The sequence below is a fragment of the Marasmius oreades genome, chromosome 9, assembly GCF_018924745.1.
Source record: "Marasmius oreades isolate 03SP1 chromosome 9, whole genome shotgun sequence".
NCBI classification, from domain to species: Eukaryota; Fungi; Basidiomycota; class Agaricomycetes; order Agaricales; family Marasmiaceae; genus Marasmius; species Marasmius oreades.
Genome location: NC_057331.1, coordinates 857,641 through 873,305, shown reverse-complemented (window position 1 = coordinate 873,305; position 15,665 = coordinate 857,641). Strand labels below are relative to the sequence as shown.

The 15,665-nt window shown below is 44.1% G+C and overlaps 4 protein-coding genes and 1 non-coding gene across 5 annotated transcripts; 1 reads left to right on the top strand and 4 right to left on the bottom strand.

Annotated features, from left to right (window-relative positions):
• Positions 1 to 36: 36 nt before the first annotated feature.
• E1B28_013198 (uncharacterized protein) lies at positions 37 to 2,447 on the bottom strand. The gene is made up of 13 exons (XM_043158343.1): positions 2,236 to 2,447; positions 2,088 to 2,185; positions 1,944 to 2,035; positions 1,836 to 1,879; positions 1,690 to 1,787; positions 1,471 to 1,637; positions 1,175 to 1,416; positions 1,052 to 1,118; positions 801 to 995; positions 717 to 746; positions 429 to 662; positions 302 to 363; positions 37 to 241 (listed from the first exon to the last, which is right to left on the bottom strand). The coding sequence occupies exons 1-13, from the start codon at positions 2,378 to 2,380 to the stop codon at positions 99 to 101; spliced, it is 1,617 nt and encodes a 538-aa protein (XP_043003688.1). The 5' UTR covers positions 2,381 to 2,447; the 3' UTR covers positions 37 to 98.
• Positions 2,448 to 2,570: 123 nt separating this feature from the next.
• Positions 2,571 to 6,355, bottom strand: E1B28_013197 (uncharacterized protein). The gene is made up of 15 exons (XM_043158342.1): positions 6,134 to 6,355; positions 5,981 to 6,078; positions 5,838 to 5,929; positions 5,738 to 5,781; positions 5,593 to 5,690; positions 5,358 to 5,527; positions 5,055 to 5,296; positions 4,928 to 4,994; positions 4,682 to 4,876; positions 4,589 to 4,618; positions 4,298 to 4,531; positions 4,175 to 4,236; positions 2,787 to 4,114; positions 2,686 to 2,734; positions 2,571 to 2,626 (listed from the first exon to the last, which is right to left on the bottom strand). Exons 1-13 carry the CDS (start codon positions 6,276 to 6,278, stop codon positions 3,972 to 3,974), a joined length of 1,620 nt encoding a protein of 539 aa, XP_043003687.1. The 5' UTR covers positions 6,279 to 6,355; the 3' UTR covers positions 2,571 to 2,626; positions 2,686 to 2,734; positions 2,787 to 3,971.
• An 80-nt stretch (positions 6,356 to 6,435) lies between these two features.
• Positions 6,436 to 6,519, top strand: E1B28_013196. Its single transcript has one exon. It is a non-coding gene; the product is annotated as a tRNA-Arg (tRNA).
• Positions 6,520 to 14,080: 7,561 nt separating this feature from the next.
• Positions 14,081 to 14,506, bottom strand: E1B28_013195 (uncharacterized protein; the record flags this gene model as incomplete). The annotated part of the gene is made up of 1 exon (XM_043158341.1): positions 14,081 to 14,506. The coding sequence occupies one exon, from the start codon at positions 14,504 to 14,506 to the stop codon at positions 14,081 to 14,083; it is 426 nt and encodes a 141-aa protein (XP_043003686.1).
• A 324-nt stretch (positions 14,507 to 14,830) lies between these two features.
• Positions 14,831 to 15,124, bottom strand: E1B28_013194 (uncharacterized protein; the record flags this gene model as incomplete). The annotated part of the gene is made up of 1 exon (XM_043158340.1): positions 14,831 to 15,124. The coding sequence occupies one exon, from the start codon at positions 15,122 to 15,124 to the stop codon at positions 14,831 to 14,833; it is 294 nt and encodes a 97-aa protein (XP_043003685.1).
• Positions 15,125 to 15,665: the final 541 nt, after the last annotated feature.

The window sequence follows — 15,665 nt, the reverse complement described above, 5'->3', positions numbered from 1 at the left end:
AAATCGCTCGCCACTAATTGAGAAACTGCTCAGGCTTCATATGTTCTCAGGGCTTTTTTTGGGTAGTTTTGCATGTATCATAACTGGATTATCTATTACTATACCTTTTGGACAAGAAGTGGAAGTTGCACTTTTGCGTCAAAGGCGACTGACGGTGTAGTGAGGCCACCGTATCTCCAGAGGATCCCTTTGCTTCCAGGTGAAAACTGAAGAACAGGAATAAGATGGAACAGTACGACTTCTGCAAAATGTCAGTGATCAGTGGACGTGAAGTAAGTAAACACATAAAACTAGCACGTACTCATCTCGAGTTCAGCAAATTTGAAACCAATGCAAGCCCGGCGGCCTCCAGAGAAAGTGAGCCTAATTCAACAGGACAGGTGCGGCTACGTCGTAAGCAAGTCGAACGAAGGAACCGGTCAACTCACAAGTGAGAATAGACGCCTCCAATTCGAGCACCGGTAACGCTTGCCGGAAGAGGTGATAGCCAGCGTTCGGGTTTCCATTCATCGGCGTCCTCACCCCAAAGGTCGGGATTCGCATTCACTTTGCTGAGGTTGACATGAACGTCGGTTCCTCGAGGGATCTGAATCTGGTCAGTCGAATTACCGTCGGCAAGCCGTATCATTTTTCCAAGACGGAGCACAGTATCCTCTCGGGTTCTATGATTCAAAACAGTTGGCTCAACGGGAATGATAAAAGGATGGAGCTCATACGTTCTCGCCAGCATAGTGATTGGAGGGTACCTGCCACAGTGTGAGTATGTACATAGGCGATGTTGGATGTGATCAACCGCTTACAGCCTCATCGTCTCCTTGCAAATGGCATCGAGGAACGGCAATGCCATGATATCCTCGTAACTCGGGTCAGATTCACCACGAGCTTCGATCAGCTCTTTGCGAAGTGTTTCTTGAGCATCGGAATGAATCGATAAGAGATAGAGAATCCGGGACAGAGCGGTTGAAGTGGTGTCCATGGCAGCAAACACCAACACACTGCGAAAAGAATTAGGTCTCGAATTGGCTCGGTCACCAAATACTACTACACGAACTTGATCTGCGCCATGAGTTCCTCGTCGGACAGATGATCTTTACCTTCGGTACTCATGTTTGCTTTCACTATTAAGAGAATCCACGTCAGTATTCGGGAGACAGATGATGCAGATGTGACTCACGCAAGATGGTGAAGATGTCTTTTGGCCCTTCACTGTCCCATGCTTTCTTCTCGTCTAGGAAGGCGAGCCTTGTGTTAAGGATTTCTTTCGACGTACTACTCATGATATCGGTCATTTCCAAAAGATTGTGCAAAGGTGTCGATGGGAGCCTTTCGGCGACGAATCTTCTGAACCGTGGCGGACCGATTTTGGTCAGCCATGGGAGTAAAGGCAGGAAGAGTTGCATCTGTGCATATAACGGGCTATAGAGTCGGTGAGGTCGATCGCCTAGTCGATAGTCCACGACGATCACATACAAGAATTCTTTAACCGCTTTCGAATAGGGGCTAGTGTCGCTTAGCGCATTAAAATTATAACCGAATCCTGCCTGTCCGATAGCGTCCAGAGCCAACCGGCCCAGCCAGTCATTCATGTCAATTTCTCGAGGACCTTGTTCAACAGCCGGAAGCAGCAAGTTCAAAAGCTATTCTTGAATTCAGATCAAATCCTCCTCGCCTCAGCACAGAATCACTTACTTCACTTGTCACTTTATGGAACACAGGTGTCAAGTGCCTCATGTTCCCGGTTGAGAAGACGGGATTCATTAACCGGCGCTGTCGAGAATGAGCACTACCTGCGGTCTTATTAACGGTAGAGCGAAAACCCATCGAGTCGGATCTACCTATAGTCGATAGAAGACCCGGCCCATGGATAAGTGTGTTGCTACTGATGTTCATGTAGCGGTATATAAGGCCATCCTTCTAGCCATATGAGACCAAACGCGACTCACACGAGAAAAATTGATGTCTCTTCATAGATGTGATGCTCCTTTACAAGAATATTACTGGCAGCATGTTCATCAGAAATCAAGAGCTGCGATTCCTGCAATTGCGAGTCAGTGTCACTGTATTGCCAACCAGTTACGATTACACACGCCTAGCAGTCCTCCAAGTCTTATGACTGAACCGTATTTCCGAGTTATTTCCCTATGGAAGTTCGTGGCATCTGGAGCGTAGAATTGCAAAAGATTTCCTAATGGCGTTCGTTAATGCGAACATTCAAATGTCGTTGCAAGGAAGTACCCGTCAAATACGACGCCAACGGGGGGCCGGGAATCACTGAAAAGTGCCGTTGTTTGAGACATCGTCCGAAAAGAAGAGCTAACAGGATAAGAACAGAGGAAAGAAAGGCGGTAGCGGTAGCTTGAAGAAACAGGGTTGCAGTCATCCTTGTCTAGCGGCCTGAGCTCGCCAGATTCATATATGATAGCACGGAATAGAAAAAAATATCCTTGTCGCGGTGAATTGAGGTTACTACTCGGATCTGTCAGTCAATGCAAGTGCCAATGATCATTAGCATTAGTAAGTATGTCAGGCCTAGCCTATTTCGTCTGCCACTACCACTTTATGGCCGTACGACGTGTGGAAATAGGTATCCTCTGGCAGTTGCACCCGGTGCCTGTCATTGTGACACCTGCATATTTATTAATCCACGTTTTACTTGGAAGTTCAAATTCGATACGCAAGCCTTACTATGTTTCGCTCAAATGTGACCCCATGATTCTGCACTGTCGTCGACCTCCTGTCGTAAAGTGAGTTTTCAATCCCTTGCCCTCGAAACAGGCTCCCTGAACTATAGCTTGTATCAACTGACAACTGGTACTCTCAGAACCCGCTTGCGGAAAAAGATTGATTGATATCGAAGGTTTGCTGCGTTCAGGAGGAAATGGACAGAGTCAGAGAAACTCGTGCAGACGGATCCGGAAAGACTTTCCCGCCCGACTGGCTCACCGTTTCGTCACACTCACACATGTCACACTCCCTCGATTGATAAAACATCTTTTAAGCTACACAGCGGTCGACGCCTTTCCTTATTCTCCGCTACGCGTTTGCACCCACCGGTATCGTATCGTCACCAAATTCCCTCAACTCTGGGCTTTTATCAGATAAACGGATCCTTTCTCGCGGATCTTCAATCCCCTCTTCTACACAAACTTCTCCTAAATCCAGTCTGGCAACTTCTCTCCATTGACGATCGACATATCTTCACCCTCTTTTTCAGTGCCTTCCGAACACCCCTCCAGATTCGACACCATCCAATGTATCTCCTTCCTCGCCAAACACGCTATCAACCGATGCAGACGCTTGATCGTCGATCATTTCTTCTGGGAATTTATTATCCAGGATCTGTCGTTTCCTGCTTTGGGGTATTTAGCCACCGGAATCCCGTGTTTGCTGTCCTCCTCGACTCGCAACCTAGGCGCGCCTCTCTTAACCCACCTTGCAGAAAAAGAGAGGGTCGAGGTTAGATTATCAACACGAGCAAAAATGACAAATAGTCACTCAGCAAATCTCGCAGGCCATGTCGGTCATCGCTAAACCAATGCTAACCTCATCCTTTCATCCCTCGCTATGGTCGTTTTCAGAAAGGTCGAGAACTGCGCGTTATCCCAGAGCGATAATCCTCACTTGGCCGGCGTGGGCCGCCACGCCGGCCCCAATTCCACCGGCTTGTTCTATTACGCGAAGAGGTAGCCGTTTGCTCGCGAGGGTAGGTGGATGCGGAAGACGATCGAAAGATGCAGAAATCTGTTCGGAAGGAAGTCAAACAGAAGTCAAAACAAATCAGAACCAGAACTGAGAGTGTTTTATCCAAGTAAGTACATCAGCTGGGATTTGGTTGAATTGAAAAGCTAAATGATCAGTGTCCGATCTATGTAGTAATAATTAACTATCGAACGGATTTTTTCGTATCCTCGGCGTGCAAATATCAAGTGGAACAAGGCAGGTTGTACGTGGTAAACGATTATTTGATATAATTATATCTTTTCGACAACACTTGGAAGTTGCGCTTTCGCATCAAACGCGACCGACGGTGTAGTGAGGGGGCCGTATCTCCAGAGGATTTCTCTGCTTCCCGGTGAGAAGCGAAGAACAGGAATAAGATGGAACAGTACGACTTCTGCAAAATGTCAGTAATTAGTAGACGTGAAGTAAGTGAACTCATTAAACTTGCACGTACTCATCTCGAGTTCAGCGAGTTTGAAACCAATGCAGGCCCGCCGGCCGCCAGAGAAAGTGAGCCTATCGAACAGGACAGGTGCAACGTCGTGAGCAAGTCAAAGGAAGGAACCGGTCAGCTCACAAGTGAGAATAAACGCCTCCGATTCGAGCACCGGTAACGCTTGTCGGAAGAGGCGATAACCAGCGTTCGGGTTTCCATTCATGGCCATCCTCACCCCAAAGGTCAGGATTCGTATTCACTCTCTCGAGGTTGACATGAACGTCGGTTCCTCGAGGGATCTGAATCTGGTCAGTCGAATTACCGTCAGCAAGTCGAATCATTTTTCCGAGACGAAGCACAGTATCCTCTCGGGTTCTGTGGTTCACGATCAGCTGAGTCAATGGGGATTATGAGCGGGATGTGGTGTCGTACGTTCTTGTCAGGATAGTTACAGGCGGGTACCTGCCATAGTCACAGTGTGAGTATATGCATACGGGAAAAGATTCGAGGTGATCAACCGCTTACAGCCTCATCGTCTCCTTGCAAATGGCATCGAGGAACGGCAATGCCATGATATCCTCGTAACCCGGATCAGATTCACCACGAGCTTCGACCAGCTCTTTGCGAAGTGTTTCTTGAGCATCGGTATGAGTCGATAAGAGATAGAGAATGCGGGACAGAGCGGTTGAAGTGGTGTCCATGGCAGCAAACACCAACATACTGCGAAGAGAATTAGGCCAAATCAGTCTCGACCGCCACAATTACACTAACTTGATCTGCGCCATGAGTTCCTCGTCTGACAGATGGTCTTTACTTTGGGTATTAATGTTCGCTTTCACTATCGAGAAGAATTGAAGTCAGTATTCGAGAGACAGACAAAGCATCGGAAAATATGCACGCAAGATAGTGAAAATATCTTTGGCCCCTTCACTGTCCCGTATTTTCTTCTCATCTAGAATGGCGAGTCTGGTATCGAGAATGCGTTTCGAGGTACTACTCATGATATCGGTCATTTCCAAAAGATCATGTAAATCTGGCAGTGGAAGCTTCTCGGCAACAAATCTTCTGAGCCACGGGGGACCAATGTCGGCCAGCCATGGGAGTAAAGGCAGATAGATTTGCATCTTCGTAAACAACGGGCTATTTAAAGTCGTAAGGGTGGCAATTCGTTGACAATCACGACGAGTACATTACCACATACAAAAATTCTTTGACTGCCTTTGCATACGGGCTAGAGTCGTTGCTTAACGCATTGAAATTATAGCCGAAACCCGCTTCTCCAATAGCTTGCAAAGATAAACGACCGAGCCGATCGTGTATATCGATTTCTCGAGGGCCATGTTCAACAGCCAGAAGTAGCGAGCTTAAGAGCTGTTTTTGTACAGAGAAATTCAATCTGAAGTAAGCTCTATGCCATCAGAACAGAATTGACTTACTTCGCCTGTCACTTTATGGAACACGGGTGTCAAGTGTCTCAAATTCCCGGTTGAGAAGACGGGGTTCATCAACCGGCGTTGTCGGGAATGAATACCACCTGCGGGATGTTAACTTTAAAGCGGAAACTTATCAAATAGGACTTACCTATAGTGGATAAAAGGCTCGGTCCGTGAATAAGTCTGTTAATGCTGGGATATGTATGAGACTCGGCCTTTCTGGCCAAATGGGACTGTACCGGACTCACATAAGGAAAACTGACGTCTCTTCATAGATATCATCCTCCTTTACGAGAATATCCCTGACACCCTGTTCATCAGAAATAAATAGCTGTGATTCCTGGTATTGCGTGTCAGCGTCGCGGTTTTACCGCCCAAATGCGACACTCACGCCTAATAGCCCACCAAGCCTTACGACTGAACCATATTTCTGAACGATTTCTTGATGGAATTTCGCCGCGTCTGGCCCGTAGAACTGCAAGATATTTCCTGTATACGACGTCTGTCAGTGCGAATGTGAAGTCTATGTCGATGCAAGCGTTACCTGTGAAAAACGACGCCAACGCGGGACCGGGAATTACTGAGAAGTGTCTTCGCCTGAGGTTTCGTCTGAGAAGGAGACCAAAAATAACGAGAAAAGAGGGTACAACGGCAACAGTGGTAGCCTGAAGAAACGCTGCGGCAGTCATCCTTCAAGTCGACCTACAAACCAAACGGGTTGGGCTTGCCAAGATTTAGGATGAACATGAACGAACAGGAACAAGTTCCATTACATACTGATCAGTCGCGGGACCCCGGGCAATAATGGAGTTATATTATATGGCTAAGGTAGGAGCTGTTAGGTATGGCCGCCTGGCGAAATGGCATCGCGTCTGACTACGATTTCGTAAAGTTATCAGGAGATTGCAGGTTCGACCCCTGCGGTGGTCATTGGATATATGCGTCGATCCGACTTACCAAAATCTTTTTGAATGCGGGACTCCGTATTTAGTAAAAATCCTTTGTATAGAAGCGTCCCAGTGGCAAGCGGGCCAGAGTCACTAAGTAACTTGCCTTTGTCAAATGCGCCAGTATGGTTTTCCTGTGATTGTTCTGTTTTTCTTGCTACTTATTTGTTTTAGGCTGCTAAAGTGCTGTGGATGTCGAGCCTGAGGCCACCACGAAATTGGGACCAAAATGTCCATGGACTGATCAATACCGTCAGCCATCGTTAGTGCCTCTCAAATTGACGTTACCTGGTATAGACCTGAAATTCAAGTTCAAATCTAATTTGGCCTTTCATTCTGAGAGTGCATGGTCAGTTTGACAGAACTGAGCAGAGGAGTCCAGTGTGTTGATGTCAGACCAGCCATCGCCAGATGGGCTGAGATGATGAGATGTCGTATTATCATCAGATACCCGCCGGCCGCCAGTCTGGGTTAGCTTGGACTACTTGTTTTGGAAATTAATATAATATTTGATATAATCATTGCAGTTCTCGCTCATGTCTGATTCCAATAAAAGATTTATTATATTATTATATTATATTAAGAGCAGTACAAATATATACACATAAGGAATAATGAACAATCGAGAAATATGATCAGAGCCGGCATGCAACTATAGTTGTCACTACTACAGCTGAGATCTTCGCCCTACAGTAAGTGTCAGTCTGTCAGTCAGTCAGTTAAGAAAAAAGAGTTAAGTCCTACTAACATAAGAGGAAGAGCGGTGTGGCAGGATGCGTGCGGCGGGCATATTTATACGTTGCGCCTTCTTTGGTCATATTTGTTGGCATAACACACTTCTGTGGAGAGGACCCATGTGGGATCCAGAAATACCCACTCCGTCTGTGGGGCATTGGTGGAGCAAAATCAATGGGGAACTCGGGGGCGCACATTGGGCGCACATGTAGTTACCCTGCGCAGGACAGAACCCTGAACACGCCGAAAAAAAATTTACGGTAATTATTTCAAGCCTTATTTTTTAGCGTAACAAATTAAATGTGCATTTCTTTTTTTTTCGGCTATGTTGCTAACATAGATAAGTACTAATCTGACTATATCAAAAAATTTGGACAGTGTACGGACCAAATGTGGTCTGACCGTGACAAATAGCCAAAAGTCTGAATTAAGGTGACTCCGTAACGGTATCCTGACCCTATCCGGCCATAATCTGGGCTGATGTTGACCATACACCGTCAGACATCATCAGACTGGGACTTGAATTTCAGACACTCATCAGAAACTGATTGCATCTTGCCCATCTATGCACAGGCTGTTGATAAGTGCCCACTCAAACTCAGGTTGGGATTCAATGATAAATACATGGTTGTGTACTGATTATGTCTCCCAGACTAATGTTACTTTGTCATCTATATCAGGAGTTGAACAGAATCACCCTGGTTTCGTGGTGAGAAGGAGAGGAAACACGATGTAGCAGACAAACACTCACTTGCTCAGACGCAACTCACACTGGGTCTTTCGAACAATCCTCGAAATTGTCTCCCCAAACAGTCACTGTCCCATTCCCATTGAATGTCGCTGCTATTCGATGACATTTTTTTTGAAACTATGGCTGAATCTTGACATTCAAATAAGGGTTTTGAGGTCCACGAAAACGGAATTGAAGGAACAGTTTTGCCCCAAAGCCAGAAGAATAGGTGGTCGTCATCGACATGATTATTTTTTACAGGAAAGAGATGTAGCAGAAATGGTATTTGATTACAAGATCTTTGCTCGTCACATTCCTTGCTGACTATGTTCTTGTTTTTTGGTGCAGAAAATACAACACCTTTCATGATCATCAACCATTTCATATCTCCTCTGAGCCCCATACCTTTGTTCCAAGGCTCGACAGAAGTTTCCTTTCATTGTCACCAGTACCTAAAGTATCTATAGAACTTGACTGAAACCCCAGGGTCGCCACCCATGACTTGCCCACAACTACCCCCACTATCGCTTCATTTGCTCCTCAGTGCATGCACACCAAAAGCATACTGACATTTGTTCAATGCCCAGTAAGCTTGTCTGACTCTTCATGCTATTTCCTCAACTTAGTTTCTAACCTCTAGTGAACTACTCTAGCCTTCTGGGGTTGGTGCTTCAGTGAAGGATGGAGGGAGAAAATGAAAGTCGAGGCAGTCGTGGGATGATGATAGTTAACAAGTGTGTAATCCATAATCTTCTCCTTGACAGATTCTCATTTTCGCTGCGGTTCCCAGTGAAAAGCAGACGTAAGACGCCACTCTCGCTTGGTTGCTCTAGTGACATTACCTTCTCAATTGGTCACAATACGAATCGTAATGTCAGCCCACCACCTGTCACCCCTCGAAATTCACCTCAAAGAGCCCATCAGCTCTCTTCTCAGCTTGTCTACCCCAATTTCAATCCTTGTCACATTGAAATGGCTCAATGGCAGCTCTCTAGCACCCCTGCTCCATCAGTCATCACCAGAGGTTTTCCTATAGCCTGGTGCTTGCTTGTTTATCCAGCCAAAGCATGCGTCAAACCAGGCCTTATAGCACTCCCTTTTCTCACCTTGCAGTGCACCAACAATGCTGGGCTCAAGCGCTCAAATCCCTTTCTGCTGTCATCTTGCATTAAAATTTAGTCTACCTGACCTCCATCGGCTGTTTTCTATAATCTCTGAATGCCACTCTGATTACAATTTCCACTAGCTTCATTAGCACCATCATTCAAACATCATCACGAACTCAAAAGATACTTTCTCTTATCTTGTTAACGGCACTAAAAACTACTACTAGGTGCAGCAAAACACACTCCAAGCACGAAGTGCACAAAACCAAACCCAACACTAGCAATTAGCGTAGTTGATTTGTGGAGGTCAGTATCAATGGACACTCTCAGCAAGGTTCACTGAGAACTCTAAGATAAGACTTCAAAGGTGCGACTTTTGTATGGTTCAAACAAATTCAAATTCTGTGTTCTCAAGTCAAAATGACAAAGACTTTCTACGAAGTTCACTACTTCGAGGAGGTGTTCAATTGTTTCTAAGTTCAAATAGAACTATCAAATTCAATTCAAATTCGAGTCAAAGTGACTCTACAAGTTCAAAGTTTCCAAGCACCAAAGTGGCAACAAATTCAAATCAAATTCAAAGTTCAAATCTAATCTTTTCCAAATACAAACACCAACTTCGAAGAAGTGGGGCAAAGTATGAGCCAGAGTCCCCTAGTGAAAGCACTTAGGCTTCTGTCATAGGTTACTGGGGAAAATACTGCTGCTACCATCCTTCCTTATATACACCTTTTCAAATAAATAATAATCAAATGTCGAAGATATGGTAAAAAGTCGAAAATATAGAGAAATCCCTTTCAGAGATACCAAAGTACCCTTAATCAGGTATAGTACATGTCAATTAGATATAAAACTGTCCAGAATATAGTATTCCTTATTTCTTTTCCTCATATTTTCTTCATTCCTGTTCCGAGTCGGATATCTTTGACATTTGCATGTGGATACATCCTGACCCCTTTTTGTTTCCAAGGCGATATTGCGATATAAATCGGAAAAGACCTTAAAGATGCATATTTATACAATTTTTAACACTTATGAGTTATAAATTATGGGATTAATAGGACTAGAGTGAGCCCGCACTACTAGTTAAAGCATGAGCCTCTACAAGAGACTTTATCCGTACGAAATGTACAAAATTAGGAAAGATGAGAGACTTCGCAGAAGTTCAGAAAACTGTACGAACTTCGGGAAGCAGCCGTTTAAAAACCTTCGTTCTTTTATTGGAAGGCCTCTTCTTACTCCTGGAATGCTCATAGCGAACATAGGGATTTTATTATACACTTTATTGAAACTTCAACGAAGTCTGGTTGGACTGCTCGGATATATGGAATTCTCGGATATAGAAATCCAAACAAGGATAAAGGAAGGAACATCCGATTCTCACGAATGGAAAACGGAAAGAATAGGAATTTCTCGGAAAACCAAGGAAACACGGACTTCAGTGAAGTGCACGTGTTATTTGATTTCAAGAGGGAAATCTTGGGGACAGGGCCTAGGATCGAGGCTAGATCTTCTCCAAAAAGGAATAGAACAGGAACAGGAAGAATGGATACGCCTGAAACAGGGACTCGTTCCCTAGGAAAAACAGGAGAATGCGGATATGTCGGGTACTTCGGCGAAGTCAAGTCCCTACATCGCAACCAGGAAACAAGGAACAGATATTCAGTTTAATATTCGATTGGGCACTTCAGCACATAAAACTCTTGTATTATACCTGATTAAGCGAGTTTCTGTTTGACTGAAAGGGATTTCATTATTATTTACTAGTTTCACACACATTTTGGACTTTTACTATTATTTATTAGAAAAACCGTATATAAGGAGGGCAGGAAAGAGGGATTTTCCCCAGCAACCTACGAGAGGAGACGCAGTTCACCTACTAGGATTCACTCGAGATTTGACCTTTGCCCCAGTCTTCACTGAAGTTGGTGTTCTGTGTTTGGAAGGATAGACTAGATTATTGCAATTGAATTTGGTATTGGCATATTGTCTTGGAATTGAACTCTGGATATTGAAGTCAATTTGGACTTATATTGAATTTGGATTGCTATTGTCTAGTTTGGATATTGAACTTGAAACCGAACTTCGGCGAAGACTTGTAAAAGCTTTGTTGAAAAGTCAGATATCGAATTTTGGGATTTGTGAATCATATTGTCACTCTTGTAGTGAAAGAACCTTGATTGAAACTGCTATAAAACCGAAGACCCCACATATTCTATCTTTCTTGGTGCCTCTTAGTGAAAACTAAAGCCTTAAGAATACCGACCTCCACCCCTTACACTTGTGTATACTCTTCTTGGTGTGGTTTTGGTTTGCGCACTTCGTGCTTGAGGTGTGTTTACTAGCCATATTTAGTGGTGTTACGCAGCGTTATTAGCGAGTCCCCATGTGCTCCCTTGTTCTCTCTTGTTCTATCCAATCTGGAATAGTCCAAAACTGTTCGATCTACATTCCAGGGATTGTTCCTATGGTTCTTTCCTGGTAGAATATCCTTTCTGACCAGACATCATAGACATCCGCCCCTTTTCTTGTTTCCAGCTGTAAGTTACAGCCACCGGCATTGTTTCCATTCCTTAAGTCCGAAGTGGACTTTAGATAGTTACATCCGTCCGATTGTTACTTCCAGATGTACTTCTAGGAGTTGTTTCCGTCTTTTCAACCAATATCGAAGAAATCAATAAATTGATAGTAAAATCAAGTGTCCCCATGTTTGCTACAAGTATTTGTGAGTGAGACAAGGCCTATGCAAATGAACGAAGGTTTTTAAAAGGCTGCTTCATCGGTTCCTACAGGTTTCGGAACATCGAAGACTCTCGTCTATAAGGTAATTCGTACTTTTCGTACTTCAGATAACCCGCAAATAGACCCGTGCTTTGACTAGCAGCTTGGGCTTGCTCTAATCCTCATATTATGTTCCCATTTTGATTATATTATATATAAAAATGTTAAAAATGCGTTTATTTAGGTACTAGTAGAGTATATCCACGATATCGTGCCGACCATAACAACTCAGAAAAGGTGTTGGGGGACTTGCAGAAGTGACCATTTTGTGCGGGCCCTTGGTGCAAGATGGAGATGTCATATGGCGACAGTAGAGGGGTTGAAAGATTTTTTTTTTGCAAGATAACAAAATGGAGAACTATGGTATCAACAGGAACATCATAGTTACAATCAGGTAAGATATTGATTACACATCATACACAGAAACACCAAAATAATGATGCATGATATAGACCCACAACAAATGGTCATAATTTAACTCGGGTGAGAAAACAATCACTTTTTCAACACCTTCATCAATGCCTTAACACCCTCAATCCCAAATCCTCCCTCTGTGGTAGGATAACAAACATACATTGGCACCCTTCCAGAATCAAACTTGGCTCTGAAATCGCCCCATTTTAGTAATCTGTCCGTTCCAGCTACTTTCAAGTACACCCTTGACAAACCCGCAATTTTCCATCCCGAGAGGTTAGCTTTTGTATTTCAGACACTGTTATACCAAAGGTAACCTTGGGAGGCCATGAAGGCAATGCTTTTTGAAGGAGCTCAAGCAAGGTGTGGATGAGAAGCTCGGATGTGCCTTGAGGTGCAGAAGGGAAAGAGATGGCATTTTTAATGAGGTAGTAGGGCGATATCGCACTGAAAATCAGATTTAGCTTTAATATGCACATTTTTAATTATTTTATTAACATTTGAGTTATAAAATAAGGGAATGTAGGACTAGGGTGAGCCTGAACTACTAGTCAAAGCACAAGCCTCTACGTGAGACTTTAGCAGTACGAAAAGTACAGAATTGGAAAGACGAGAGACTTCGCAAGGTTTCGAAAAAGGTAGAAACTTCAAGAAGTAGCCTCTTAAAAACCTTCGTATTTTGAATAGAAGGCCTCGTCTTACTTGCAGAATGCTTGGGGCGAACATAGGGAATTTATTGAACACTTTACTTGAACTTCACGAAGTATTGTTGGACAACTTGGACTTAAAGGAAATAACGAAGGATCAGACAAAGGACCTACATGTGGACTTAGGATAGAAATATCTGATTCCCATGAAGTCACAGGAAAAGGAAAGGATTACAACATTCTGAAATAAAGGAAATCTAGACCTCGCAAGGTTGACATGACAGTTGTTACTGGAGACAGGAACACAGGAAATATGTCATGGACAGTGACTGGTTCTTTTCCTTATTTAGAGGACATCAGGATGATGGTGACATAGGAGATATGTTTCCAAGGATATGTGGGCAACTCGGAGACCTCGGGAAGTCTAGGCTCTGTCAATGTAACATGGATACAGACAGGGGACTCTTGGCTTATTATTTTTATGCATGGTTTCTAGCACAATCTCTGGCATTATACCTGATTAGAAGAGTTTCTGTTCAACTGAAAGGGATTTTATTATTATTCTCAAGTTTACTACATATCTTGGACCCTTATTATTTTTATTTTGAAAAGTGTATATAAGGAGGGAGGGTAGCAGGAAATTTCCCCAGCAGCCTATGAGCGGAGATGCAGTTCACCTACTAGGACTAGCTCAAGGATTTTACCTTTGCCCCTCACTTTGTCAAAGTTTAGTGTTCTGTGTTTGGATTGGATTGATTTGGACCTATTGCAATTTAGATTTGATTGGATTGTTATTGGAATTGAACTTGGATTTTGAAGTCAATTTGGACTTATATTGAATTGGAATTGCATTTGGACTTGATCAGAAATTTGAACTTGAACTTGAACTTTGTGAAATCTTGAGAAAAGCTTTGTTGAATCCTTATTGTTGAAATATTGAAATAAAATTGAAATAGTGTTTTGTCTTGTCATTTGATAAGAAGGAATAGAACCTTGATTGAACCTTAAAGACTGAATATCCCCATATTCTCTCCTTCTTAGTGCCTCTTAGTGCAAACTAAAGCCTTAGAATACCGACCTCCATGTGGTTGGTTTGCGCACTTCATGCTTGAGGTGTGTTTTCCAGTCCCATTAGTAGGGCGTTCCCAGTGTTATTAGCGAGGAGGGAGCGGACTTGGACAACATGTGAAGAGAGAAATTGGGGTTGAGGGAGGAGGAAGATGAGGAGAGACTATGGGAAGGGAATATGGGTGATTGAATGGGACTCAATTCAGAGGTGGATTGTGAAGATCGTCGCTCAGAAGATGTCTCTGGAGATGTCTCTGGAGATGACTTGTGGGGAAGGAAAAATTTGTGTTTCTGCTTGAGCGGCGATGTGGTTGGAACTGGTGCTGGGGCAGGTGCAGATGATACCTCGGAGGCAGGGGGTTGGTGGGGCCCGTGAATGGGAGTGAGGATCAAAATCCCGATGATGTAGCCCTCATGGCAAGTGACCAAATATCGGCGATGTTGTTCATCTATCCATGGGAGCCCAGTAGTCTGCAGTAGTGTTCTCATCAGATCAGGCTAGCACTGGTTTGAAACCGAACTGCAAACTGAATTGCCGAAAAAACCAAATATAGAACAGTTTCGGCCCGAGAAACTGTGTTTTCAAACCATGCGACCCAGTGGGTCACTTGTACCTATTAGTCACAAGAAATGTCACATCAGAACACCATCACTGTCACATCAAAGTGGTGCCATTTGCCATCATTGTCACAAAAAGTCGTCAAAAAGTTTAATATATTTTTCTGGGGAAAATTTACTCAGGAACTGCAGTTTAACCGGTTTGGGTCAGGTTTTCAGCCTGAACTGTGTCCCTGAATGGTTCCTGCCGACCCATCAAAGCCCAAACTGGTACAAACCGTGCCAAACCAAACCGAACACGCCGACGATAACACTATCGTAACGGGAAAACTCGAGCCAAGCAGTGGAAGAAGAGGAACCATAGGAGGAAATCAGGTGAGCAAAGGTGGATTTATCGAAGGAGGAAGAAGAAGGAGACGAATGCTCAGCATGATCATGCTCATCCTCATCATCCTCAAAGTTAAATATGGAGGACCTGGCATCAGAGTCCATGTGATTGGACTGCTGGTGTTCCTGGTATTCTTGGGATTCCTGCACTGAGATGGACATTGTGTTGAGAGGGGAAGTAGTGTAGGTTTTGAGTTGGAAATGGAGCAGGAGAGGGATGGGTTTTTATAAGCAAGTCGATACCGTGGCCCAAGTTACATTCGCGCTCATTTGTTTTCGGAAACCAAGGTCGTCGGCTCATCCTTGCTTACCTCCTCGGCGCAAAAACCGAACGTGCACCCATATATTATCGGCCGGGATGTCCGATCGAACCGATGGTGTAGCTGACCTGGCGGAGTTTGCAACGTTTGAAATTTTACGTGTTTCTCCGCGCTTCGGCTCAAAGTTTACCACTCAGGAGTCAACAGTTTGCTTGCAGTCGGTAATGTCTTTCTCAGCGCTCTCAGGCTTACGGATCAACAAATGGTGTCCGAGGACTTTAACACTACATTTCCATTCATGGTGGGAGGTTCGAACGGTCATCGCTGGAGCTGGCTCTAGATCCTAGGCCTGGTCAATAGTTATAATTGTTCGACTTTCAAGCTTCAAAAGTAAGTAAGTCCAGGTGGAAGGTCTATCGGGGTATTATATTCCTGAACGGAAA